Raw genomic sequence first — 27,701 nt, 5'->3', positions numbered from 1 at the left:
TGGCATAAATTAAATTTCTTCTTGGTTTTTTTTTTTTTTTTTTTTCGCTTCCTTAACCGGTAACGAGTCGCTTCCTGGATTCATATTCGCGTTTACGTGAAGAATATAACAAAGCGTAATTTCTGATATCGGAAGCCAAAAATGGCTATGGTTTTTCTAAAATGAAGTAATATGTTTGTGATTATTCTATGAACCGTTGGACAGAAAACTCCATCCACTGATCATGGTTGTATCTGATAAAAATCAAGCCTTCTTGTCCAGTTTCATAACCACAAGATGGGCAATGAAACGAGGTTTTATTCACTCACAAATCACGTGAGAACCGATTTGGAATAGGTTAAAACTGATAAAGTGATTTCAAGCAGTTTCGAAATAATTATGAACGGTTTGAGTTAATTCGAAAGTGGTTTGAAGCCATTTCAACTGGGTTTGAAATTATTACAAACTGTTCGAAACTAATTTGAACGTGCGTTCGTTTTTCAAAGTGGTTTCACGTGATTTCTATGTAATTTCGACCGAGTTCAAGTGATTTCATGCGATTTTTGAGTATCGTCAATCAAAAATGGTTTGCAATTTCATCGAGTAAATAACCCTTCGTATCAAAGTATGTAAATTACGTCACGCAAGGGTACCGTTAAAATCATATACACGTATATAAATCGTCGGGGCTGCAGCAGGGGTGAAGAATTAGCATTGCTTTCAAGTCGCTTTCTAATCTTACTAACCGTACAAATTGGTATTGAATTGAATAGAGAATATAACGAATTAACGAGTGGACCAGCAAAGGCGGGAGCAGATTGCTCCCGGAAAGGGGGAGGAGTAACTGATGCGGTTGCAGCCTCCGGCACGTGGCCCGGATTACGTCCGTATTACACGGCCAATTTCGGACATCCGTTGGACGGAACCTGCTCCGGCGAACACGCTCCTCGTCCAAGCCTCTTCGCGAATGTTCGATCGGCGCGTGTGTTGCCGGTATTTTCCCCTTTGTCAAGCCGCCAAGGGGTGCAGGATTTAAATTTTTAAGTGTCGCCGATGTTCCTGTCACACCGCAGAGAGTGATTCATTCAACTGATTTGTTCGGGTCCGAGAGACTGATGGAACAAACTTGCATCTTGCATACCTACGGTAATGAATCGTTGAATTTTAGATCTAAGCTACGATTAAAAGTCTGAAAAATAAGAATTCCGTCGTGTAATGTACACTTGGGGACAATGAATCTGAGACGCTATTTTTTTACACTAGACAGTTGGCAACACAGAGAAACCTACAGCGCCACAGTCGGCCGAGCGCGAAACAAACTCAATCTCAATAAACGTAACACAACCCATGACCGTCGAATCTAACCTTAGAATATGTGTCAATCCAACAAGTCATTATCCCCGCGGTATTCTAAGGTTAGATTCGACGGTCATGGGTTTATGTGACGTTTATTGCGATTGAGTTTGTTTCGCGCTCGGCCGACTGTGGCGCTGTAGGTTTATCTGTGTTGCCAACATAACTGTCTAGTGTAAAAAATTAGCCGTCTCAGATTCATTGTCCCCAAGTGTACACTTGTCCGTAGTGATTCTGAGAAGGTTGATGTTTTGGACAAGTCGGTTAAGTTGGCAACGCTGAATCAGACCGCAGCGTCACCACACCGACTGGCTGCGAAACAAACTCAAGCTTTGTAAACATAACATGTCTCATGACCGTAGAATTTTGTATTTTTTGGTTAGATTCGACGATCATGCGTTAAGTTATGTTTACTATGGACGGTAGAGGCAAGGAAGACTACCTCCGTGTATAGAAAGTGTCGATAAAATAGAGTACAATTAAGATGGCGTTACTTTAGCAAAAGTTCCACATTTAAAAGAAAGCGCCGATCGGATTGAACATTGATTACTTCTTAGCGCCATTCTGGTGAATATTGTAAAATCACTATTTGTTGCTTTTAAGTCGCCAATTATTCAGTTGAAAACCCATAATATTTACAAAGATTGAGATTGTTTCACGGACAGCCGACGGCGGCGCTGCAGGCTGATTCTGCATTGCCAACGTAACTTCGACTCGTTGAATAAACTGGCCGTCTCAGAATAACTGCGGCCAACGATATATTGGTTGGAATTTTCAACTATAATTCTTTTAATAGTTTCATTGTTTCATTTTATACACCTACAATTCGATAAAAAAAAATGTTAGCTTTTAACAAGCAAATTTGGCGATAGGTTCGTATTCGAACGTATCTTTTTTCTAGGTGCAAGGCTGCAATGTGGTAACGAGTAAAGATTTATTAAGCGTGAATTGGAGGGTGGTTAGAACATATTGGGGCGCATAGGGACAATGCCGTGTCGGAAAATGGATTGCCAGCGTGCGGCTCGCAACGTTAATGGAGAGCTGAAAAGAACAAGTGTGAAATCAGGTGCATTCGCAACAGGGGCTACAGCGGAGGGCGAGGAAAATAGAGCGATACGCATATGCATGACAAAATCCCGGGTGTGCCGACATGCAGGATATATACTGAAAACCCTCTGTCGGATACGGTTTAATCGCTGTGCTTGCAGTTAGTTGTACACGCGTATATATTTTTCTTTTTTTCGCGTAAAGGGTATCAGTTTACACTTTACATCCGTGAAAATCGTTTTTTTTTTTTCTTTCAACAGAACTGATGTATCATGCGGACGATTCGTTCGCCACGGCACAACGCATGGAGAAAGAAAGTTCTTTCTCTGTAATTGTACAACATATGATTGCTATCAGTGAGTGAAAGATAATATAGCAAAAAAAACTTGCCATTTTTTTTTCTTTGATTCAATGAAAGAACAGTCAATATAGAAATTTATGTCATCGAATGAAACCATATTTTCTTAAATTCAAAGGGCATTTTTTTTGTGTTCATAGTAATTGTCTTGATTAGGAAGATCTTTTTGCCAACCGTTCTTCTTTACGCAATACATAACAGACATAAAATTCGAATAAATTTTCAATTGAAAGATGTTTTGAATTTGACTACCTGCATAACTTCAGGACCGATTTGATGAGTTAATTGATTGCCAACTTCTGCAGGATTACTATTTTGAATTTTAATGCATTAAGTCATGACTGTACTCGAAATAATTAGAAATAATAATTGAAATTTCTTTCAATGCCGATCTGTAGAGGAACAAACAATGCATTTTCGAAACGAATTACGGGAAAGTTCTATGAAGAACTGACTGCAAATTATTTTCCTACACTGTTAATTGCAAAAAAAAATCCTATAACTAGAGGAAAATCAAATCATCGATTTTATTCTCGTGAAATATAGATCAATGAATGTTTTTGCGGGCAAAAATATCCAACGATTGATGATTTGATCAATAATTCAACCGATTATCACTGTTTTATTAATTGTACAACAATTGTAGAACAATAGTATCTATTCCAATAAACTCAATCTATTCTGAGGTTATTTTGATTGTCTTACAGTGACGTCAGCTGTCTTATAGTGTATCGTACATATGAGCAATAATTTATGGCTTACCACCGATAAAACGATTATTCTCGACACGGCTTTTCTTATCCAATTGCGAAATGTTCTGCACGTATAGAGTGACGATAAGTATAAATTACAGTCCATCACTCTGATTGATATTGGTCAATGCTAAGCGTCATAAATGTTGCAACACGAACTAAGTAATTTCCTTGAGCTCGAAAGCTCGGAAGATTATGTACCGAATTGTAAAACAATATATCCGATTTACTATATACTTACGTTTCGCCGCATATGGTCAGATGCCGATTTCACTGCTGTTCGACAGTTATTTTTTCAAATTTCTTCTGATTATATTTTTTTAGTTACTTAGTATTCCAAAGATCAAGTCATTGTCTCAAAAGGAGAATCCTTCACGTTTAGCTAGCCGAGAAATCGACGAAAAATTCTGGAAGTCGTCTAAAAAAGAATTCCAAAATCTTGCATCATTAATTACGTAAAGAAAATAAAATTTGAAAAAATTTAATTCTTGTTTAACGAACCCAAAACGATGATCAAAGCTGATTCGGAGTGACAATGAAATGAAAAAAATTGATTCAACAATTGATTATACTTACAGAGCCATACATCGAGTTTTTAGTTTGCATAATACCAATATAAAATTAATCGGAATTAACATTATCTATCGAATCAAATCATGTTGATAAAATATTTGTGTACAAGGACTAGCGATATAATCCGATAGAAATCAGAAAATTAGATACTTTGATCCCGATAACGATAGAACAATAAATAACATCCGAAATAAAGACGAGGTTGAGTTATAGTTACAGCATAACGTTAATATGTAGCAAAAAATTGATAGAAAAATTATCGTCTTTTATTTTTACAATGCAAACTTTAAAGAAGTTGAGTGTTTAAAATTTGATCATATTCGTAACGTCTCTTCCTATTTATCACATTGCTACCTAACCGATTTGACTTTACGACACCTTTTTTGTTTACGTTTCTTCTGAAAACAGAAATCCAGCGTAGCATCAAAGTTACAAAAATTTGGTACCGCACAAAAAAATGTTTAATTATCTTCTATACATTGGTGTACATAGAAGAATGTAGATCTGTGCATCGTTTCCATCGTCAGAAAATTCATGAAATAGCATAAAAAAGTATTAATGAATCAATGTACTGCAGTTAAACAAAAATGCATCTCGATTTGTCAGTTTATTGCGTTATATTATTGCAAGTGTATCGCCTCGCATAGAAGCGGAAAACAATTAGAAAACTGGCAGCACTGCTGCAGTCGGGTCCCCTATCAACTTGTCCACGCCCCGACTATTAGTATAATCGCTTGGGGTTGGTAGCCTTGCGATGCTCACTCCCTTCAACCTCCGGCAATTCGGTTTAATTCTTGCCAAGTCACGAGTTCCATCCCTTTCCTCTCCCCTAACTTCATCCTATTTTGTACTTTGTTTAACTCGCATGAAATTTCAGAGTATATATTCTTCGAGCTAAATTCTTACATTGTAAGAATTCTTTTTGATTTTTTTTTTTTTCGCTGAATATAATAAATCAATCAAGCAGGCTAGTCATTCGAAATTCGATAAGTTTTCGTTTATTTCTGCATATTAAGAGAAATAGTTAATCATTCAAGATTTGGCAAATTTGTGTATTCATAGGTTGAGATGGTTTTCTGACAATTAAAGATATACAGATACTACGATTGTAAAAAGAGCTTAGGTATCGATTTTTCTCTACGAGCAGCTCTTGAATTATTGTAATTCTAGAAGATTCTTAAAAGTTCACCCTACGGTGAGAAATTATTTTGTTTGAAATAGTAGTTTTCACAAGTTTACTGGAGTAGATTTTTTTCTTGCGATAAGAAGTTTGATGTATTTGTTTCTGTAAACGAAATCAATATCACTGTAAGGTTGAGGGATTTTAAATCTTTTTTAAAGCGATTGGAAATTAAAAATCGATATCTATGAGCTTTAGTTTATAATTTTAGTGTTTTACTTGTTCGTACAATGGTAGAAAAATCTTTGCAGGGATCACGAATGTATTGAATTAAATGAATCCTCAATATAAAATATAAATGAAAAAAACCTCATTGAAATAGTAACCAAAAAAAAAAGAAACAAGAAAAAATCAATCTCTCAATTTTCAGCACCGTACAGAATTAACATGTTTTACAATCGTGTGTATAACTATTCGTTTTCAATTGTGAAAACTTACATTCAAGCGAGATCATCTACTGACAAAAATTTTGTACGATATTTATGCCGTAGAAACAAAATGTTGACGCGTCACTTACACAATGTCAAGAAAAATGTTCACCGTTTTCAAATTCTGATAACGAATCTTAGCTTTAGTCATTTTTATTAATCAGAGAATTTTTATCTGGCTAGTTACGTTTTTTCACAAGTTATTCTTGAATTTTTATTTTTGTTCCGTGTATGTTGAACATGAATATTAAGAGACCAGCTAATTGAGGTGGGGGGAGCAATCAAACGTGTCCACATTATATAATATAGTATACTATATCTACGTACCCACGTGAAATAGACAGGCGCAATTATAGTTATATAAAAATAAACCCCGGAAAAGGATTTTTCAATTTAATTAAACACAGCGGAAACAGTATCGATAGATTCAACTAAAAAGCGATCAAAACAGCAATTTCAAGTTTATTATGTTTTTTACACAATTATTGGGATTATAAACAATATTAGTTTCATCAGATTTGGTGAATTCGGTTCGGAACTTGAAGTTTTTATTTCGTTTTGTCGTTGCATGTACTCAAAGCGTTATTACAATTTACCGTGAAATAGTTAGATACATGTTTAAAACTTTGCGGGGTTCAAATCAAAAGTTATTTAGCCATGCTTGAGCCTCGAGCGCGAGTGAATAATATCAGCGATTGTAACTGCAGTAAGTTTATTAATACTTTGTTCAATCGGGTTTTATTTAATGAAAACTAGAAATTTATATATTATCATTCTACTTCAATATTCTACAAAATTCATGATTGAATAAGAAAAAATATTTTGATGTCGAAACATTTCCAACCACAATTTGTACGAAAAATAAGTTTTTCTCTTCATCCATAGTGCTCTCGCTTTTTTTTTAAATATATAGGTAAGTAAATTCTCAAAGTTCCAACATTATTATAGAGTAAGGCGAATGAATAATGTTCAAATTCTCTGAATGCCTATAATTGATGAAAATTAATGTTTTTTGTTTTCGTACAAATCTGTGAACACAAGTCTTTCGGCTAATCTATCGTCGGAAACTTGGCAAAAAACCGAAATCATATTGAATTGAAACTGGTTATTATTCACTGCTCTAAATAGTTACTTACAAAATTTTCAAGTGCTATGACAAGATGGATTAGTTATACTATAGATTTTTGATAAACATATATATTTTTATGTAAAATGCGCTATTATAAATAAAATCTGCAGCTTTCTACTAGAGGTGAAAAATGTTGTTCAATATTTTACTGTTTTTTTTTTCTTAATCTGGGAGCTGAAAAAATTGCCACATTCGAAAGAGCTAATTTCATCACGTATCTAAGATGGTATAAGTTATAAAATATGGTTCGATATTAAGAGTTCATTTCTCGACAGGTGCTTTCAAAAAAGAAAATCGGAGAAATTGTAAAAATATAGATCTGAAACAGACACGGAAAAAAATTTCTATAGTTTTGGTTAATACACAATCCTTAACTGTTTTATCATTTTACTAAACCGAAAAGTTCAGTTCTGTGAACAAAATGAAAATAAGTTTACAGCTGTAAGCAGAAAATTTAATACGATATGTTACTTGATTATCATGGCCATTAGTCTTATATTTTCATGTAACTATTACGATTGTTGATTCGTGCAATAAACAACGCTGAGGCTCTATTTGTCTAAAAAAAAAATTGTCGGAAACTGAACGAACTGACTGAATGTTGCTGAATGATGAGAAAACGTATCATTGAATATTATAATAACAATAAGCAGTAACGTCAAGTAAATTTTTTTCTGTAATCCAAGCGATACGTAAGCCGTTATCCATACGATACAAATTTTACTACAACTTTCTAGCGCAGTCTAAACGTCCAATGAAATTTCCCCGAATGTTATAACCGTCCGATCTTGATCGCGACTCGTGGTGAGAATCCCCGAAAAATAGAATGAGTGAACGAAGACAGAAGATGCGAGGAGCAATAAATGAGAGGCCGAAAACAGTTTGAATAAAAAAACAGAACTGCCCGGGCGGAAGCGGATGGATCAACGTTTGCGGTGCGACGTCGATGATGTGGAATAAACTCGGCGAGAGCTGGACGCTGGGATACACAGGAGCGTAGGAGTGAACAATGGCGTTTGCCTTGGCAGGTTGATCCGTGTTGAGTAATGTTGAAATCTGGGGCGAGCCTGGGAACGGGCAGCTGACCTCCACCTCCGCCTCCACCTCCGCCCCCTTTAACCCCAGAGGCTCGTAGATCCGCAGGGCCGATACAACGGGCATAATAATAATTACCACTGCAAATGTCATTTCTCGGCTGCTATTCGGCTGCGATACATTCTGTACGGTTCTGTTAAGATATATATGATATACACACGTCAATTGTAATTCAAATTTGGCGCCAGAATCTAGTTCCTTTCAGTTCGATCTAGTTCTTTTTATGTTACTATAGGTATACTACAGCGCCGCTGACACTCTAACTCGTCACAAAAAGGAAAACGGGTCTTGTAATAAAGAGATAAAAATTTACGTAAAGTTTAATTGATTAATTGGTACCAATACTCATATTATATAGAATAACAGGTTCGTATAGTGTAAAAAATTTTGTGTTCAAATTGGCCGATGTGAACTACTGAGAAACAATTTTTGGGGCAGATTCGGAAATTTAACACCACATAGTAGTAAATTAACACTAAATCGTATGTGTATAAAAGTCCAAGCAGAAACGATTTTTGCAGTCTATAGCCACCAGTTTTTGACTGGTTTTAAGGTTCGGAATTTCGATCTGGCTGCAATTTGGATTTATTACATGGTGCACATTCAAATGCGAAAACCCTCTCATTTTCGGGACGCTTGAAGTATTCGAGAGTGGAATCAAAATGGCGTCATAATCGAATCAACATAAATATTTCAAGGATAAAAAATCTATTTAAAAAATTCGAGTTCCATTCTGCAAATTTCGAGATATACTAAAAAATGTCTATATTTTTCGCACAAGAAGTATGGGAACAATTTTTTGAGCAGTTCCAAAGTTGTTATTACCGTTAGAATTAATATCATATTTGAAAAGACCATACTTTTTTACGTCCAAAACACATGAGGTGATATTTTTTTCGATTTATCCAAACAAAATTTTACCGTATTCAACAAGACAATTTCCGACTACGTAGATGAATTTTTCTGACATAGTATACAGCATATCGATGGATGTAGACATGTAAATACTTACACCAACAAAAATTTCCAGTTGTGGTCACTGTGCGGTCCTTCATCAGTTTGAAGTTTGATTTTTAGTTTTTAAAGATATTTAAACATACACAACTCCCAGTTTAAGTTTTCAGTATTCTGAGCATGTTTTATGGATTCTCAATTGCATCAGTTCAATTTCTTCCCAACCCACAACAAAAATTTGCTATAAGCGTGTTGGATCACACTGTGTGTTTGACTAACTATTTTTCTTTGACTAACAATAACTCAAAACTGGGTGGAATAATTTGATCAACATTTGGTCCATTTGTTCCGTTTCGTTTAGTTTGAAACTGATCAGATATTAAACGAACTCGGTGGAGCTACATCTGATTTTGTATTTTATTTTTTTGAAAGTTAGAATATCGTAGTCCAATATTCAGCTTTTCCGTTACACTTCACAGCTACAGGTTCGGTTGACTATAACGTGTCTTAGATGGATTCGATAATTGATGGTTATCAATAACAGGTACTCGTGTATATCTTAGTCCATATGATTTCACGTTGATGTAAATACAAAATTACACTTCCCGGGATATGGTATACATTGGAGGGATTAGGATGAATAAAAATAAATAATAATGCGCGCTATTGGGGCACTGTCGAAGTGGTAATTGAAAATGGTAAAAATTTAGTATGCAGGGTTGAGTTTATTTGAATTTTATTGGGGAGTGAGTTGTCACGCGAGGAGGGGACAGACCTTTCCACTTTATCGGATCGGAAGACGTTTCCCCGGATCCCGTGGGGACACTTCCGCCCGACCAATATCGCCTTTCCTGGCCGGTTCCAATATCTTTCTAAGTTCTAACCGTCCATGAATAAACTATTGCCGACTTTGAATATGCGATCGCTTTCGTTCGCCACGCGGCACCCGCCGCACTTCTATAACGGGGAAAGTGCCACATACAACCGAATACGAAATGATTGATCGGGGAGAGATATTCCCATCCATTTCCTCCCGACCCCCAACTTACCGTCAATTTTTTCCCCCTGCCGATGAAAAGTCTCGCTGTTTAAGTTCGTAATCTCAATATTTCCTCTTTAATATAATTATACGTATACATATGAAATCTAAGTTCACCCCATCTGCTTATTATAGGTATACATGACATATGCTGTATTTTTGTTTCAATTCGAACAAAAATCGGAAAAATGATTGCGAAATAATTGAAAATTTTTTTTCTTAATCTCACACCTTGAAAACCGTAAGATTTTCTTATTCTTTCTACGTCTTCCTTGGGTTAAGAGTATTCAAACCTTTATATAATTCCACCTTTTTCAAATTTCTGAAAAATTGCAGTTATTGTTACGATTATTTCAAGACGGGTCTCAAATAATATAGTCATCTTATTGCTATTTTTTTTCAGCATTCAGAAAGTTTCAGTCTCACAGAAATGAGACATTTTAAATGTATGGGTTACATGTCTTAATGCAGTTTGAATGAAATTTAAGCAATTGTTTCAGGAGTTATGAAAGGCAAATGTGAACATGTTAAACTTTCAAAACCCCAAACTCTTGTTTTTAAAAAAAAAATCGAGACAACACTTTCCGAGGTTCGAAATATTCAAACTTTTCAATATAGTTCCACCTTTCTCAGAATTAAAAAAAATTTCATCTACAGTTTCAATCATCTCAAGACAGGTCCTATATATATATAACAGAGACATTTAATCCCCATTCTTTGCAGCACTGAGAAAATTTTGCGTATCAAAAATGATAAACATATCCCCAAGTCCTTTTTGACTCTGCAATAACGAATAAGTTTGAAGATTAAGTAGAAGCTGAAATTGCAGTTTTCAATAACATCTTTTGGAAAGACGATAAAAAGTAATGTAAAACTTAATTCGAAGTTCGAAAATCGGTTTCCAATGGTGGCCGGGAGTTGCGTTGACAATTGACACGATTCACCAAATTAAGTATATAGCAAGACTCCGCAAATGTGTCTCTAAAGTACAATTATACCTATGCATAAACAAGGCTGCACATTCACAGTCAGGTATTAATATACCGATCTGGTTGATTAATTTTTCTTCATCGTCTTGTCAGCCTGATGAAATCAAGCTGCGGGGATACCGAGCAGCTTGTCTACCTCGCAATTCATTGGACGCTGGGAGGGTTATTAATATTCAGAAGCGGGCGCGCGACTTGAGCCTCGCCGAGTGACAAATACCTCACTTCATCCCAACCCCGACTCAACTCTGTAATTAACACTAATCTCCGGCGTGTTCTCCGACACCTCTCCAGCCTCTTCCTCCGCCTCCTCCACAGAGTCTCTGGCTCACCCTTTCGCTTCCGCTTTGTCTTCTTCTTTTCACCCTTCTCCGTCTCGCCTCCATCCCCCGCAAAGACAGCTCCTGCACACTGAAAAATTATGCTTTAGTATTGTTGAAGAAAATCTACTTGTAGTTGAAAGTTGTCTAATTGTGTAGGACGGAATTTTTTTTTGGATCAGATTCGTATTTCCTGGGTGGACAAGAGACTGATTATTTTATTCTTATACTCGCGAGGAATGTTTTTGTAAGATCGAGTGAACAGAAAAGTACACTTGCGCGTGAAATAAATTGATACTATACTTCTGGTAAAAAATTAATCCTACAATTTTTTGCGCTCAATGCTTCATACAGCGGGAGGAAAATGTGAGAAAGCAACGACAAGAAAAACGCAGGTTCGCAACCACTCGACTACTCATTTCACCAATTTTCCCTGTAAGCGCAAGTTCACGCGACATTGAATTTTATCTTCGGGCCTAACTCCTAATACATAAGCAAGGAAGCTGCGCTCATTTTAGTAGCTGCGGGTTTCCGTCCCCATTAGACAGATGAGCAACAGATCCAGTGTTGTTTTCGGTCTCTCGTCTTCTGTATCTTATAATAGACGTGTACAGGGTGTTCAGTAACTCGCGAATAATAAGTTTATACGAATTTAACCTCAAAATTCTAGAATTTAAAATGGGGGATCCATTGCAGTGGACAATAATGGAACAACTCGATTGATTTGGATGAAATTTGGTACGTGAGGGATTTTGAAGTCGCTCAATACGAATCTGAACATAAAATTTATGAATCCAAAAAAAAAGAAAAGACAACGAATCCATTATGACGGACAAAAACGGAAGTGGTCAGTTGATTTGTATGAAACTTAGTACCCGAGGATTTCTAAAATCGCTGATTGCGAATCTGAAGTCAAAATTGAGCAATTAAAAATGGCTAACTCTTTGAATCCTCTATTTCGATCATTCCAATTTCTAGTTCCAACACGTATTCAACGACTTGAAAAAAAAACCTGGATTCTCAAACTTCAACTCGTTCAGAGGTGAGAAGAAACGCAGCTCAAAATGGGCAGATACCACAGCTGTTTGGCATCATTAATATGTCACTATGCAGCCGGGTAGGAAAATTTTCCTCATAAACTTGGCAACTGTGCTTATTTCCCGTGGAAAACAACGCTGCTACTGACTTACTATTCGCGAGTTACCGGACACCTTGTATAGCTATATACATATATACCTCCAACTACATACCGTTAAACAGTGGATGTTACCTTTGCCGTCTTGCGCCCGCCTCCCGTCCCCCCCTTTTCCGTCTCTTGCGGATGGCCACTGCCTTAGTTGCCTTACTTACTTCGGTTGGCTAGAATACGACTGCCAAGCCACCCGACCGCACGAATACCCTTGATTAAACGCAAAAACAGCAAGGCGAGTTCCTCCGGCCCATATGCCCTAGGTAAATTGTATATCTATGTGGTGTATAGCTTGTACTCGTGAGCGGCATCGTGGTATACGTATATTATATACCTAAAAGCTACAGCACGTTTTTCTAGCCTCTTTTTTTGCGACGGCTCTAACTCTGTCGCACAGAGAAATTAAATTACCTTTCGTGCTCGGCTGAGATGCGGGGAGCAAAAGCAAAAAAGAAAAAAGACCGCAAGACGATGTTTAATCACGAGTCGGTGTAACACCGTAATGAATTCTTCCCACAGACCACGTACTCGAAATAACAAAGTATTTGCGAAACGATGGTTTTTGCGTTTTGAACCTACTCGATTACTGTTTTTTAGAAATTTCGTCTGTACCTGCTGATCGAAGTTGCATCATTGGACAGAGCTTAAAATTTTTGATCTTAGCTCCAGAATTTTGGGTCTTTTTCTCTCAAGACATTCGAATGGCTTAAACTTTAAAATTTTTTTTTGGATTTTCAAGGTGAGAATGGATTAAGGTAGAAATATTGAAAAAATCACAAATATTATTTTGTATACAAAGAACTTAAATACCTAGAAATGGTAACTGTTTAACATGATTCTAGTTGTAATCTGTTTGCTCAGTTTGTCACATTTTTTCAGTTATATCAGGTCTGATCGAAATAATTTCATTCTTGCACCAACATCAAATAATTGCACTCATAGTTAGAAGAAAATATATTATATGTAGTCCAAACGACTATATGTCCAAAAAGAATGGTGTCATTGAAAGATCGATTTTCTGTTTACACCTACCAAACTCATTTTCAATTTTTACCCAGAAACACCATGTAAGAGATAAGCAAACGGACCTTGACTCTTTTATTGTTACAATAATAACGAATGTAACTGCAATTATAAAAAACTTGATTATATTATAGTAAAATTTAACCTTGACAATGAAAGATTGATAGATGTCGTTTAGTTATTGTAATATTTCTTAGTTACTTAAACTATAAATTTGACCCAATACGAACAACTTGTTTTGCTTATGGTCAAAAATTAAAATGGTCTGTGACATGTTTACAAGGACTGCATAGTGACCACTACTAAACCTTTTGTCGTTGCAGGTGTGCCAACTTTTCATCCGCGTTTTTAACTAGGTAGACCGAGCGCCGCGTCTTTCCCACAGGATTTCGCTTGCAATGTTGTTTAAAACTGGGGAAATTTCTCTCACGATCACTGCGGCCAGTTTGGCTCTAGGGGAATAATGTGTGTATAGGTAATTTACGAGTGAAAATAAAAAGTAAAGTTGAAAAGATTAAGGAGGTTGGATTAAGACGTGTCATCCGTACCATTGTTCGAATAAACAAGCGGCAATAATACGCGGGCGGCCCCAATGCACGGGGGACGGGGAGAGACCGTGATAATCGGGGATGACGGCGCCCGAAACAATGCGCTAGGTATTCGCTCGGCTGGGGCGTGCATGCGTAAAGGCGCGAGGAGAGCCTTGGCACTGGGGGTTTCGATGTCAGACCCCCGTGATGTATGGCGCCCGGCGCACGGGAAATGCCACGTGCCTTCCTCTCCTGCAGCAGAGCCCGAGAGTTTGGGGTGCGCGGTGACGGTTTCCCGGATGACAACTGCCTGCCGCCTTTCCGTTTCGCCGACAACTCTGCGGCTCGATATACCGATTATCGCCCCATTCTCTACCGCGATTCCTTACTCAGCAATTAAACTTGCCTCCAAGATCATTGACCATCTTTCATTTTCCCTACAGATCTTGCGTTTACTCGATTTACGAGTACGTAATTGTCCGCCCCTAGATAGCGATATCTTTCTGTTTTTTTTTTTTTGTAGGTTATGAAATGGTTTTAATTGGAAACTTTTCATGACCCATATATTTACGATGATCGTACACAGTGAGATTATCTAAGCGAGAGAGTCTATAGTACAATCAAAATTGTATTTATGTAACATTAACTTCATTGGTTAAGAGGGCGCTCTGGTCGATTTCGACGTTGACGTTTATATCTCCAAACATCGAAGTCCAAGTATCTCAAACGCGAAAAACGATTAACAGCCCCATTCAATACGCAATTCTCAAACAAACACTCCAACGTATTTTCATTTGACGCAGAAATAAAGAAATGGCATGGATTCTACGTATTTACTGTTGCGATTTCGTAGATCGCTGCCATTTCTTTATTTCGTCGTCAAATGAAAATGAGTTGGAGTGTTTTTGTTCAGAATTGTATACAGATTGAGGCTGTTAAGTTCTTTTTGGCATTTGCGACACGTGGACTACAACATTCAGAGATGTATACGTCACCGTCGAATCAACCAGGGCACCCCCTTAAGGTGCTTGACCTTATTGACTGATTTAAGGTTATTTACGGGATTCAATCACATTTTTCTTGTAAAACTTCATTTCGATTTAAAATCTTTTGTGACATGATCATTCAGATGTTAAAAACTGCACCCTGGTCATCTGTGAACGATAAATTATCATATGAAATGATGAATTAATAATCGAATAATTTCCAAAATATAACCTCGATGCCTGTCTCGCACCAGAGCGCACTTTCTGACAATAGCACGACCATTTTACATGCAAGAAATTCCAGATCGATCCGAAGTTATCCACGAAACACACGCTTTCAAAAGGCCATTTTTTTCTAAAACATTTTATTTTATCTTTATATCACTTTTGAAGACGTTGGAAGAGATTATTAGAAATGGAACTATCTGTAGACTTGACGATTACGCTAAATTTCAGGAGTCTACAATTAGCAACTTACATAATTTTCACACCTCGTACAGATCTGATAACACTTTGTCGTGATGTTCTTTGCATCGAATTGAATGATGGATAACTTATACGATGAAATAAATACTGCTAATTATATATTGGACCAGCCAAACGCGTTATACCAAGTTCAAATCGCAGTCCATACTAAAGTCTGGAAATTTGGAAAACATATTTGTGCAGTAACCCAACGTAAACAGCTATAGATATGTAGAGAAAAGTAACAGATTCCGAACGCTTACGAATGCTCGACTACGTACGATTCATGACCATGATTGTGATTGACTTTGACCATGTACCCTTAATCAAAAAGCTTCCGACTTCTGTTTATAAAGACCTCAGATTTTCAAGGAACTAAGGAAAATTGCGTATTCCTATGTGATTTACTATAAATGACCATCATTAACATAAATCCTATATGCATTTCAGCAATGCAGAAACCTAAGATTATCCTCGGGAGCCACCGAAATTCATCACACGTTTTAACCCAGGATTGGTAACCTTAGTGTACTCTCAGTCAGTATTCCAGAGAAAACCTTTTTTACCGACTATTGACCGTCGGTAACAAGTCATCCGTTGGCGGATAATCTCCAGCTTCTACACTGGGTAACAAACTGTTCTTGGGGTAGCTCCTAGTTTACCGACAGAGCAACCCTTATCAACAACTGACAACACGAAAGGGGTAATATAAAATAAGCAGTAAGATGAGGTTGGGTTAGGTTAGATAAACTAGATGACATTCCGAGTAAAACCGTGACAAAGGTGGGTTATAATCAAAGATCAGTGTGATGTAAACAACTCGGAAAAGAAGCTAGTACTAGATAATTTATCAATCTTCCGTACGATTAGAATGATAGTAAAAGATAGTGTTCTCCGAAACAGTCTTTGTTCATTTATACTGAATCAGTATTCAATAGTGGTGTATTTTTTATACATATATACATACAAGGCCCGGTAATTGAACTTGAACTGATTGTGAGAACAAAGAACGGTCAGTTTCAGTTTATTGTATCGCACAGAAGTGCTCTGGCAAATATGAAAGCACTGCTGACGGATGTTTAATGGCAGTTGTGTGTTTATTTATCATATCCAAAGACAGCTGACAATGTATTAGACTTGTGTAGCAGAGCCTGATATTGGCAACAACATCCTGCACATTTCCCTGACGCAATCGCAGAATGCTGCATATTCATTCAAGTTCCAAAGCGCGAAGGAACACGATGTGCTACCGCAGCATTTGCTCCGTTCTCATTTTTGCTACTCTGTTAGCCGCTCCTAATTATGCAGCCAAAAAGTACAGAGCTGTTGTACTCATTCATGGAGTCCTCACTGGAAGTGAGAGCATGGAGTTGATAAGCAAACGAATACAAGAGGTATGTTATCTTTCACGTGTCGACACGAGTTTGACGATTGTCGCGTTAAACAAATATTTACGAATCAAGTGGTTGATTTCGCTCATCATGACTAACCAGCCTACAAATTCCACGTTGGGATGCGTTTAAAGTTGAGAAAACGACGTTATATATATATAAAAAAAAATTCTTTATTATTTTGTTATTCAAATAAATCGAACAATACCGACCCGATCAAACGTAGAATTTCATTAGTTCTAAGTTGAAAAGAGTCGCGTCGATTGAGGCCATAATCATTAAAATCCGTTCATCCGTTCTCAAGATGTCATTTGAATTATTTTCCTAATTTTGTTACTTGAATAACTCGAAAAATACTGGACTGATCAGATTGGAAATTTACTCAGTTATAAATTGAAAACAGCTGCGTCTATTCAAATGAAAATTATCAGAATCCGTTGACCTATTTTCCAGATGAGTATCATTAAATTTTTTTTGTAATTCATTATTCGAATAACTTCGACACTAGTAGACCAATCGAATCAAAAATTTCATCAGTTCTAATTTGAGAAAATGGTCAGAGGTGATTCTCGACATCCCAAATCGTAGAAATCTAGCAAAAATTAAGTTTTTACATTATCGAGGTGATTACAATGATGCATTCTCAAAAACCATCATTTCGCTACTTTAGAACAGTCTGAAATTCAGCAAACGACAATAGAGCAAAATACTCTCATATTCGAAGCATTCAACTCCTTGAAAATGTCATTCTAAAGTTACAACATAATGATTGTCTTGCTATTATCCATTACGTTAAAGTCAATGCTGTAAAGTATCTAGGTACTTTCCTCAGCAAATATCTTGTGGTGGTACCCAGGTACATTTTAGAATGACCTATATCTTTTTATAGGTACAATGTAAGGTAGGTACTTTATTTGCGTAGAAATTTCACAGTAGAGCGTGCGTTCAATGCTGGTGGGCAATACTAAAGGAGGTTTCTACTTTGTTGGTCCGAAAACGTTCGATTTTTTATCAATCTTCTATGCAAAAATTATGAAATATCGAATGTTGATATTTGGTATGTTTAATAAGCGATCTTTATTGAACATGATAATACTTTTTAAAGTTTGACAAAACATGGTACTGAGCTCGGGAGGAGCCGGCGATATTCTTTGCTTGCGGAAGTGCTCCTACACATCCTAGATAAGCAATCGTCATAAAATTTGGCAGGCACGTATACAATAGTCTTCATTACTTGACCCAGAATGAATAAGAAATATTGAAAAATAAAAAAATAGAGAGCTATTGAAGGGGAGATTAGTTTTATGTCAAAATTTGTGCAGTTTTTTGTTCATAAAATAAAAATTTTTGAATACTTTTAGATAATTCTGGTTCAACTAATGAAGACGTTTGTTGTACACGTGCCTGCCAAATTTCACAACGATTGCTCATCTAGGGTGTGCAGAAGCACTTCCGTTTTCGGTTCAACAAAGTAGAAACCTCCCGTAACTCCTCCGAGAGATAAATTATATGATGACATTTTGGAATGTCTACTTTTTCATAAATATAATAAATTTCATAACTCATAACTCGCATAAGACAGATAAGTGCAGTACTGTATAAGTATATAACTGCTTCATATCACTCTTACATATGGAGAAAATAAAAATAGATTCTACTCGAAGTTGCATCAACAGAGGGTCACATCAGGTTGTTCGGTTAAATATACTTCGTAAAATGCCGAATTTACTTTAAAAACAGTAAAAACTACTGTGTACAGAAACTGCTGTGTGCAGACTAAAATCTGCTCCATTTATAATAAAAAATACAGTCGACATTTGTATTTTTTTTTATCAAAAACCTTCATGTGTCTCTCTCTTCTTGCGATTTTGAGTAAAATTGGCTGTAACGTAAATAAAGTACCTAAATACCCATGCCATAGTAGCCGTTTAAGTTTTTCGCCATTTGCTTGCACCATACACAGTTAAAGTATTTAACTTCATATTCGTATTTTACTGAATCAGTTTCATAAATTCGACATCATTCCAAGGATTCATCGATTTACTGTAAACTTCAACAATTTTCGTTCGTACGGCCTTTTGACTTTCCTGTAACGCAGAAAGATTTTGTTGTAACAATATATTCATTCATATGAAATGATGTATAAAATCCATGCTTAAAATTAAAGCTCATTATTTTGAAACTCCACGGACTTGCGGTATCTATTATATTTCGTGATAATGGAGGACGTTAAATATGTAGAACAATTCGTGATCTACAAAAATTATACGATTTGGGATTTTCGTCTGTATATTTTCGACAGGGTATAATGAAAATTTTCACATCGCCATTTTCACTCACTCATACAGAAAAGGAATTGAAATTCTAGGGTTTTTCCCAAGGTTTCCTGTAATTTCAGATGCACCCTGGCACTCAGGTATTTAATACCGTAAGGTACGCTGGATGGAGTAGCCTGGAGCCTATGTGGCGTCAAGTGGAAGAGATCGGAGGTGATATCATTGCAATTGGCGCCGCGTTCCCCGAAGGAATAAATCTGCTCGGATACAGTCAGGGCGGTCTCTTGGCCAGGGCCATCCTGCAGAAATTTCCGGACCACAATGTCAGAAATTTCATTTCGTTAAGCTCTCCGCAAGCTGGGCAGTTTGGAAGTGAGCTCTCATTTCACTGAAAACCTTTACAACCCGCAACCTTGGCTTTACACTCCTTCACAATTATCAAGCAATGCACCATAGAAACTATAGTTCTCTCTTTATAGGTATGATAAGTACAGGAATTTCCAAACACAAACATTACCAATGCAATTGACGAAAGATACGAGACGATAAAAAAAATACAAATTATACATTTGAGATTTGTATTTAAAAAGAATGAATTATAAATTGCATTTGTTAATTTGTAATTCGAACGAAATCAAATACAAATCACAATTATGTTTTGTAATTGAGGCTAAATAGATACTAATTACTTGCGAAATTTGTAATGAAACTGAAATTAACCACTAATTACAAATGCAATTTGCATTTCATTTCATTCTATTACTAAATCTAAATTTAATTTGTATCTCATTTCACCCTAATTGCAAAATACAAACATAATTTACATTCTACTTCACCCTAATCACTCCATTTTTTCCAATATCAAGATTCAAATGTAACTTCCATCTTTTCCTGCCCCATTACAAAATACAAATGTGATTTATGATTTGTTCAACCTAATTGTAAAACATAAATGTAATTTGTAATTAAAGTGTAGATAATTAAAAATTGTAAGTCGGCAGTATCCAATACTGATGCGTCGTGTAACAAATGTAATTTTTTTAATATGTACTCAATACGTAGACGTACAGTTCAAATGTACATACAAAGTTGAAGTTCGTCAAGTTTATTATCTTATATTGAAACAAAACTAAAAACTTTCATGTTATCCAACAGCTCGATTTCTGCACCTGTTCTTCCCAGATTTGGTATGCGAAACTGCCTACGAACTCTTCTACTCAAAAGTAGGACAGCGGACTAGTGTTGGCAACTATTGGAACGACCCTCATCATCAGGTAATTAAGCTGTTCTAAGTTATTCATTAATTAGAAAAAAATAAATTTCAATTAAATAAACAGACGATTATAGTTGGTTTTCATCCCAAATGTTTTCAATTTCGCAGGGATTGTACTATAACTACAGCAGATTTTTGCCGTACGTGAACAATGAAAAAACCACTTCATTGACTGACGATTTCAAAGTTGGCATCACAAAGTTACGCAAGATGATTTTAATCGGGGGACCTAATGATGGGGTTATCACTCCTTGGCAGAGCAGCCAGTTCGGATATTATAATGCCAATGAAACCGTGGTTGAAATGAGAGATAGGGATATTTACGTAAAGGATATGATAGGATTAAAGACTCTCGATAAACACGGGAAGTTGAAGACACACGTAGTGCCCGGAATTTCGCACTTTGAATGGCATAAAAACACGTCCATTGTAGATGATTATATATTACCGTACCTTGATTAAACTCGTTGAAATAATAGCTCAATTAGAAATTTAATGGAATACTTTCGATTAAAAAATGTTATTATGTAAGGAAATACTCTTTCAACGTGAACAGGGTTAAATGCGAGTTAGATTTATCTAGAAATATCGAAGGACGTGGAAAATGGTACATAAATAAAAATCTATTTTTTTAGTAATGAACGGGTATCAATAACTCTCATAGTTTTTAACGAATTGCCGTAATATCTAATATCAGCATGATCACGTGGTTCCGAGTGTTTGCGGAATAGCCTGTGTTCACAATTCAATATGGTGGCTATTCGCATGGGTTTGATTGCAGAATGTCTTTTATCGCATTTTTGTAGTAGTTTTTTTAAACGACGTACTGCGAGGTTTTAAAGTTTTTATTGATATAGGCATGTGTCCTGTAATACGTGATCAACTGAATTTAGAATCTTGAAACACTCACTAGCATTGTACATAATGCTGCTGTTATAAAAGTGCAAAGTAACAATCTCACACGTGAGTTTAGCGAATGTATGAAATGTATCCAAATTATACAATTCTGATATTGTAGAGGCTTATAAGAGTTCATACACAGTTGCTCATTGTTATGAATTATAGCATCAAACATTTATGTACAATAATTATAGCGTAATTATTAAGTATAACACCAAAATATGTAAACAAATAATTGTTTATTCTCATATAAGTGAATCGATCGAATAAAAATACGAAAAATGAATACAACATGTGAACCAAGCACTGTTTTGTCACGAAAACAGAAAAAAAACCGTAAAAATTATCAAATGTTAATTTTCCATGTTTAGGAGTTACTTGATTGTAAAACCATAATCCACTTACTCTTATCGTAATTTTCTTAGACATAACAGACCGCTTGGCGTCTACCGAGTGCCAAAAACAATCGTTGAGCTAAAACGATATTCCAAGTGTTCCAACGGCAGCCATATTGGTTTTATTACAAATCCTCAATTCAAAGGTAAAATCTCATCATCAAACACATCGGGAGTCTCTGGTGAAACTGCCGACTCCGAGCCACGCGGTCACCACCAGCACTAACACATGTAAAAGTCTTCGTTCGCAGCATTTGGCCGCTACGCTCGGTTCACGTAAACGTTGTGCGTGTGTTGACGCTGGCGGTGATCGCGTGGCTCGGAGTCGGCACTTTCACCAGAAACCCTCGATATACAGATTATACATAATGAATTGCTAACAATTGCATGGACCCTCGTCTGCGAACATCTAATGTGTATGCCCTACAATCTGGGAGCAGTTGTTTGCCAGGGCGGCCAATCGTCATAAATTTAAACAGTTCCACACGGTGTGCGTAACCTCAAAAATTTTAACGTCTGTTGGTGACAGTAGTGGCAGCTATAGCCCGATAAATTCAACGTTAATCGAAGTTTAAACCAAGTTCAGCCTATTTCTAAACTATGCAGAAAAAATTAAACACCGTTTAAACCGTGTCGGAGGAAACGGGCGTATGTTCAACTCAAAATTGTTAAAATTTTTGAGGTTACGTACATCGCGGACGGTTGGTTGCCCTGGCAAACAACTGCTCTCGAATTTTAACGCGTGCAGGTTGCAGACGAGGGTCCATCCATGCAGTCGTTAATAATTCAGTCTGCATACGAATAACAACAAAAACACATATTAACATACACTAATAGAGATTAATGATAAACATAACATGAACGTGACCGCACCTATCTTCAATTTGACCTTTCACTTTGCAAGCTATGAAAGTGAGCAAGAGAGAGAGCGAAATCTATCTTTGTGCTCAGGTCATATGATACGAGAACAGCAGCACAATGTCGTTCTCTCAGGTTTTGTAATGAAAAACACTATTGTGCTGATTCAGTAGGTGGAGTAATAAAATTTCATTAAATCAAACAAGTACAGAAGAATCTGGATAAAAATTACAAGATTCCCATTTAATGCCTGTGTTGAATACCACTCAAATGTACGAATGTAGAAAAATATACATCAAAGAACTATCGAAATCAAAAAATTTCATTTCAGTCACATCGTAACGATACGTAGCAATCTCTGTACAAATATCACAGGTAAAATATCCCTATTTGCGTTGAATGACCTATCACAATCTAAGTAAGAGAAAACGCAAAAGAATCTTTACTGAATGCATCGAAATAGTTAATGAATTCTTAGACTGCATTGAAGTCTCGAGCAACCTCAACATGTACAAGTACGAATACGACATTGTCACTCAGTCAATTCCAATCAACATTGAATTAGGCACGCAGTTAAAAAAAAGTGTTAATCCTGACGCCATCTTCCAGGAGTTCCTAAACGAAAATAAAGTCTGATCAATCTTTACCGATGGCAGCAAAATGACAATTTACTCGTAGGCGCTGCTTGCTCCTGCCCGATAAAAACGTAGAAATACAAAAAAGTTTGATTAAACATGCCTTAGCTTACACCGCTGAATGCACTGCCCTAAACTAAGCAATGGATATACCACTCTCTTGCACAGATGATAACGCTTTCATTTCCTGTGATTCCCTCAGTGCTCTTTAAAGTGTCGCAAGTTCCAAATCTTCTACTTCAACACACCCTCTAATGTTCAAAATCAAGTATAAATACAACTTATTTGTTTCTCAAAACGCCCACAAAACGTTAAATTTTTTTGGATTCCTTCTCACATCGGAAGCGAAGGAAATTAAAACGTTGACACACTAGCTAAAACTGCAAAAAACAAAACACTTGTAAATTTCTCACAAATTGCCCACACCTACTTCTTTGAAACCTCCAAAAAAAATGCTTATACACAAACAAATAAAGTTATAAAAAAACAAGGTCAAACTAGACACACAATACTTCACACACTACTTTCGTGAAAATTGTAAACCTTGGTTCCACAACAAAGACCTTTAAAGAGAATGTGTAGTCACGATAAATCATTGCAGAGCGCATCACTACCACCTAGGCGCCTCTCTTTTTCACATAAATGTTATGGACAACCTGACACGCGATTGTGGCGAATTTGAACAAAACGCTAATCGTGTACTATGGCAATGCGTATTGCTTGACCAACAAAAAACATAATTTTAGAGCAATCTATCGAAGTGTAACTTACGCCCGCCATTGAATATTGAATCGTTAATTTGTGAACCAAATTTAAGAGCTTGAAGCTATATCCAGTGCTTTCTAAGTAAATGTAACCTAAAAGTATGAACTGGCATACCTCAGTACAAATATGTAAAACAACTACACCAACCATTGTAAAACTATTGTAAACTGAATCAATGTATGCAGATATAAACTCTTATATGGGTTTCAAATGCTTATATAAAAAAAAAAAAATATCCTTCGGCTTCTACACACTGAAAAAATGACTCTACAAAAGCGAGTAGAATCATTTTGTCAATGTTTGCTCACAACAATTGATCGCTATCAATCCTGTCTCCCATCCAAAATCTTAGAGTCCGGTGGAGCATCATTATAGTCTTGCTGTTGGGGCTGTGACAGGACTGTAATAGTCATCCCTACTCCTTGCTGTTGCACGGCTAGTGCGGTCTCGAGTGAGCTTCCACCACGGCAATGCTATAGCAGTTACACTAGCTGTTTCAACCACGTCGGTGAAAGAAGACCGGTGATGCACATGGTGGGGAAATGTCAGGGGCTTCTAATGATAAGGCTTATATTGCCGCTCCACTATATATTAGGATGCTGAGATATTTAAGATTTAGAATGATTTGTTTCTGATAAATCTAGTGATCAAATCAAGAGCCCAACGAGGCTGATCGGATGGAACCATATGACCGGCATTACGAACCAAAACTTCAGTTAAACTCCCAGCAGTTTTTGAATAGCCAGCGAGTTCCTTGCCCACCCACCACTGCTTCCTGACAGCCTTTTTGTATACCTCAGCACCGGGCCAATTAAGATTCTTGAGGTAATTTTCGGTCGTCGGATAAGCAACTATGATGTCCAATTGCCCATTGTAGAGCAAAACGCGATAGTGTTGTGTCAAGTCCGCTATGAGTACTGCTAATGACTGCATTACATCGCTTTTCAAGTGTATTTCGACTGTCTTATCCTCCGTGTGAAAAGAATTGTTCCCCACATGAATAGCTCGGCGAACGTCGACTCGTTGCACCCATTCCGACATCCAGTCGGATTCCTTGCTATCTGCGATGTGCAAGTAGTTGAAGTAGAAGTCGAAGCCGGTCAGATTGTGAAACAAGGAACCGCCATGCAGGTCACCGTTCAGCAGCTGGTCAAATACGTCGAAAGCTTCGTCGAACTTCTTGGCCTGAATCAATTTGCGCCCTTTGTCCTCAAGCTGGTGGAACAAATCCCTGCCGTGCGAATCAATCAGTCCAATCTGGTACAAGTAATCTCCGTAGACTAGCTGGTTCTCTGGATCAGTGAGGCCGTTCCCGATGGCCAATCCCTTCAGGTTTATCTTCAGTTTTGCCTTGATATTGAAGTCTTTTATGGCATGCGAAACTGCTGGGACGTATTTTCCTCCATAGGATTCTCCCGTAACGAAGAAATCATTCTCCTGCAACTCGGGGAATAAGGTGAAAAACTGGACCAGCGCTGTGTGAACATCTCTGCCAACGTGAGTCTCATTTGTCGCGTATCCTTTGTCATTCTTCGTGAAACTGTAACCTGTCCCAACAGGATTGTCGATGTACAATACACTGTGCGCTTTTGTCCACGAATATTTGCGTAGCTCCAAAGTCTTGTTACTCGTCACTCGGAACGGACCGTTTTCCGTGAACAAACCAAACAGTGATGTTGCTCCTGGACCACCCTGCAGCCATAACACTACTGGAGCAGATTTTGGGTTGATCTATAATAGAGAGCTTGATCAGCAATTGTTACTTCGAGAAGAATGATAAGGTGAAGTTCTACTGTTGTTAAGATTCACACTTTCCTGAGTTTTAAATTCACTTTTCATTCAGACTGAATTTTGAATAAGCAAATTGTTGGCTGAGTAATCCAAAATCTTTATTAGAAAATTCCACATTTTTCGGAGCCTAAAGGAAATTTTTCCGTAGTCAAACAAGTAATATTTTGTAGAGCAATCAGTTTATAATATTAAATCTATCACAATTGCCTCAAATTACATTGATAATGACATGAAACATCTTTACAAGCCATTTATATCAACAAAAATTCAAGAGGATTGGTCCCTTATTAGAAAACAGATAAGATTGAAGTTGGTGATGTTATTATACTGATGCATGTGCGAAAAAAATCGTTGTTTCGCAACTTTATGATTGTCTGGAATTCGGTAAAGCCATGATGAAGCAAAACATACTCATATTTTGAGGGCTCAGTTCCATCAGACGTTCTAAAATAGCAAAAGATGATTATTCTAAATGTTCGGTTACATTGATGTGAGTATCTCCAACCACAGAATATCTAGTTTAGTGCAATGTGTTGCTCAACAGTAAAATTACTCAAAGTCTGTAACTTTATATATTTCGAGTCTGATACATCCTATAATATACATTCAATTCCAAACGCATCAGAACTTTTACTCTGAGATACTGTCTGATACTTGATAGAATTACCCTTGCGTATCAGAAATGAGTCGAAGTATAATTATGACTTAAAATACACCCAGTATGTGATAAGGGATTGTGATAAGAAAGCACAGATAAATATATCAAAACATGAAATAACAATTTTGTCATCACTGTATGAAAACATGTAACGGAATTACGAAGTCTAATAAAGCAGGTTGAAGAGATGGAAAATACATCTAATAATATATGAGGCTGGAGTGATGCTGACATAATTTGATTTTTTGGTTTTGCATTTTGCACTTAATGGAAGAATTACTTTGCCGGATTTGAATTTAAAAAATATCTTTCTTTTGCTATATTACAGTTTACTGAATTTTGAACAATTTTGAAGTAGCGAAATAATAATTTTTTTCAAAACTACATCCTTGTCTAAACATTCCTAATTTTGAACTCGTAACAATTTTATGGATGAATTAATAAGAAGCAGATGAAAGGACATCCCTCCTATATGATAAAGATGAATCTACAGAACACATTCGAGTAACACTAGCTGGTGTATTAACAATTTGAGAACAGATTTCAGAATTTTAGAATTACAACATTCGAAATGATTAAAATTTGGTATTTTCGATCTATTTCTAATGTTTTGGGTTCATTTTGCTGGCTTCCAAGCACCCATAAATTTTGTGACAGAAATTCAAGATATCTTACATAATAGCACATTTATGATGTACAAAAATAACTGTTGAAGAATATCTGTGACACCGTACTAACAAAATTTTAATTCCAATTTTTTCAGGCAATCTTAGATCCAAAAACACCAGAATTGTTTCAATTGTATTTGCTACCATTGTCGCAAAATAACTTTTCGGAAGATTTTTTTGTATAGTTTTTTTTTTTTGACTTCTTTACGTTTTGTTTCAGATAGTGGGCACATTCTGAAGGATCATTCATTCTCGAATTCGTACGGTTTGGTCAAAAAAAAAACAAGTCGACTGTACACAGTTAAAATTTTACCTGCGACGGGAAGAACCAAAAGAAGGTATTTGATTGGTACTCCTTATTGACAGTAAAATACCCGGAGTAGCTCGGAACGTCGAGCATTTCATCATGCCGAACTGTTGCTAATTTTCTGGCCTCGTCAATTTTCCCGGCTTCTATTAGAGGCGTTAGAAACAACGGTTCGCCGGCATCATCTCCTTCTTTCAACGGGTAACTGGCCAGTTTTGGATACGGATTAATAAAGGCGTACACATTGTGTACAAGGAAAACCGTCAATAATAACTTCTGACAAATCATTGTCAAAGCACACTGCCGGATTATAAAGGATATCGAAAAATTAGACTGCTCTGATCCACAATTGGTCTTTCTCTCAGCACCCGACTGACAAATCTTGACCAAATAATACA

General features: G+C 36.6%; 2 protein-coding genes across 3 annotated transcripts in view; one reads left to right on the top strand and one right to left on the bottom strand.

Annotated features, from left to right (window-relative positions):
- The window catches only part of Ppt2 (palmitoyl-protein thioesterase 2), a 26,404-nt gene extending 2,850 nt beyond the window's left edge, over window positions 1-23,554 (top strand). The window contains exons 1-4 of one of the 2 annotated variants that reach the window (XM_046629892.2): window positions 16,137-16,780; window positions 19,176-19,425; window positions 20,209-20,327; window positions 20,435-23,554. In XM_046629892.2, the coding sequence (XP_046485848.1) occupies window positions 16,586-16,780; window positions 19,176-19,425; window positions 20,209-20,327; window positions 20,435-20,788 (918 nt within the window). In that variant the 5' untranslated portion in view covers window positions 16,137-16,585 and the 3' untranslated portion in view covers window positions 20,789-23,554. Of the gene's footprint in view, window positions 1-16,136; window positions 16,781-19,175; window positions 19,426-20,208; window positions 20,328-20,434 lie in introns of those variants that run through there. The other variant, XM_046629893.1, reaches the window with a different exon arrangement.
- On the bottom strand, window positions 21,151-27,701 carry LOC124220664 (venom serine carboxypeptidase). The gene is made up of 2 exons (XM_046629890.2): window positions 27,310-27,701; window positions 21,151-25,610 (listed from the first exon to the last, which is right to left on the bottom strand). Exons 1-2 carry the CDS (start codon window positions 27,589-27,591, stop codon window positions 24,495-24,497), a joined length of 1,398 nt encoding a protein of 465 aa, XP_046485846.1. The 5' UTR covers window positions 27,592-27,701; the 3' UTR covers window positions 21,151-24,494.

The sequence above is a fragment of the Neodiprion pinetum genome, chromosome 5 (assembly GCF_021155775.2).
Source record: "Neodiprion pinetum isolate iyNeoPine1 chromosome 5, iyNeoPine1.2, whole genome shotgun sequence".
NCBI classification, from domain to species: domain Eukaryota; kingdom Metazoa; phylum Arthropoda; class Insecta; order Hymenoptera; family Diprionidae; genus Neodiprion; species Neodiprion pinetum.
This window is presented reverse-complemented; position numbering and strand designations above follow the sequence as displayed.

What these genes read in the sequence shown, in the direction of transcription:
- LOC124220664 (XM_046629890.2), bottom strand. Translation starts at nt 27,591, where the DNA reads ATGATTTGTCAGAAGTTATTATTGACGGTTTTCCTTGTACACAATGTG. An exon ending in TTTGGTTCTTCCCGTCGCAG is followed by an intron (nt 25,611 to 27,309) that starts GTAAAATTTTAA and finishes TCTCTATTATAG; the next exon opens with ATCAACCCAAAATCTGCTCC.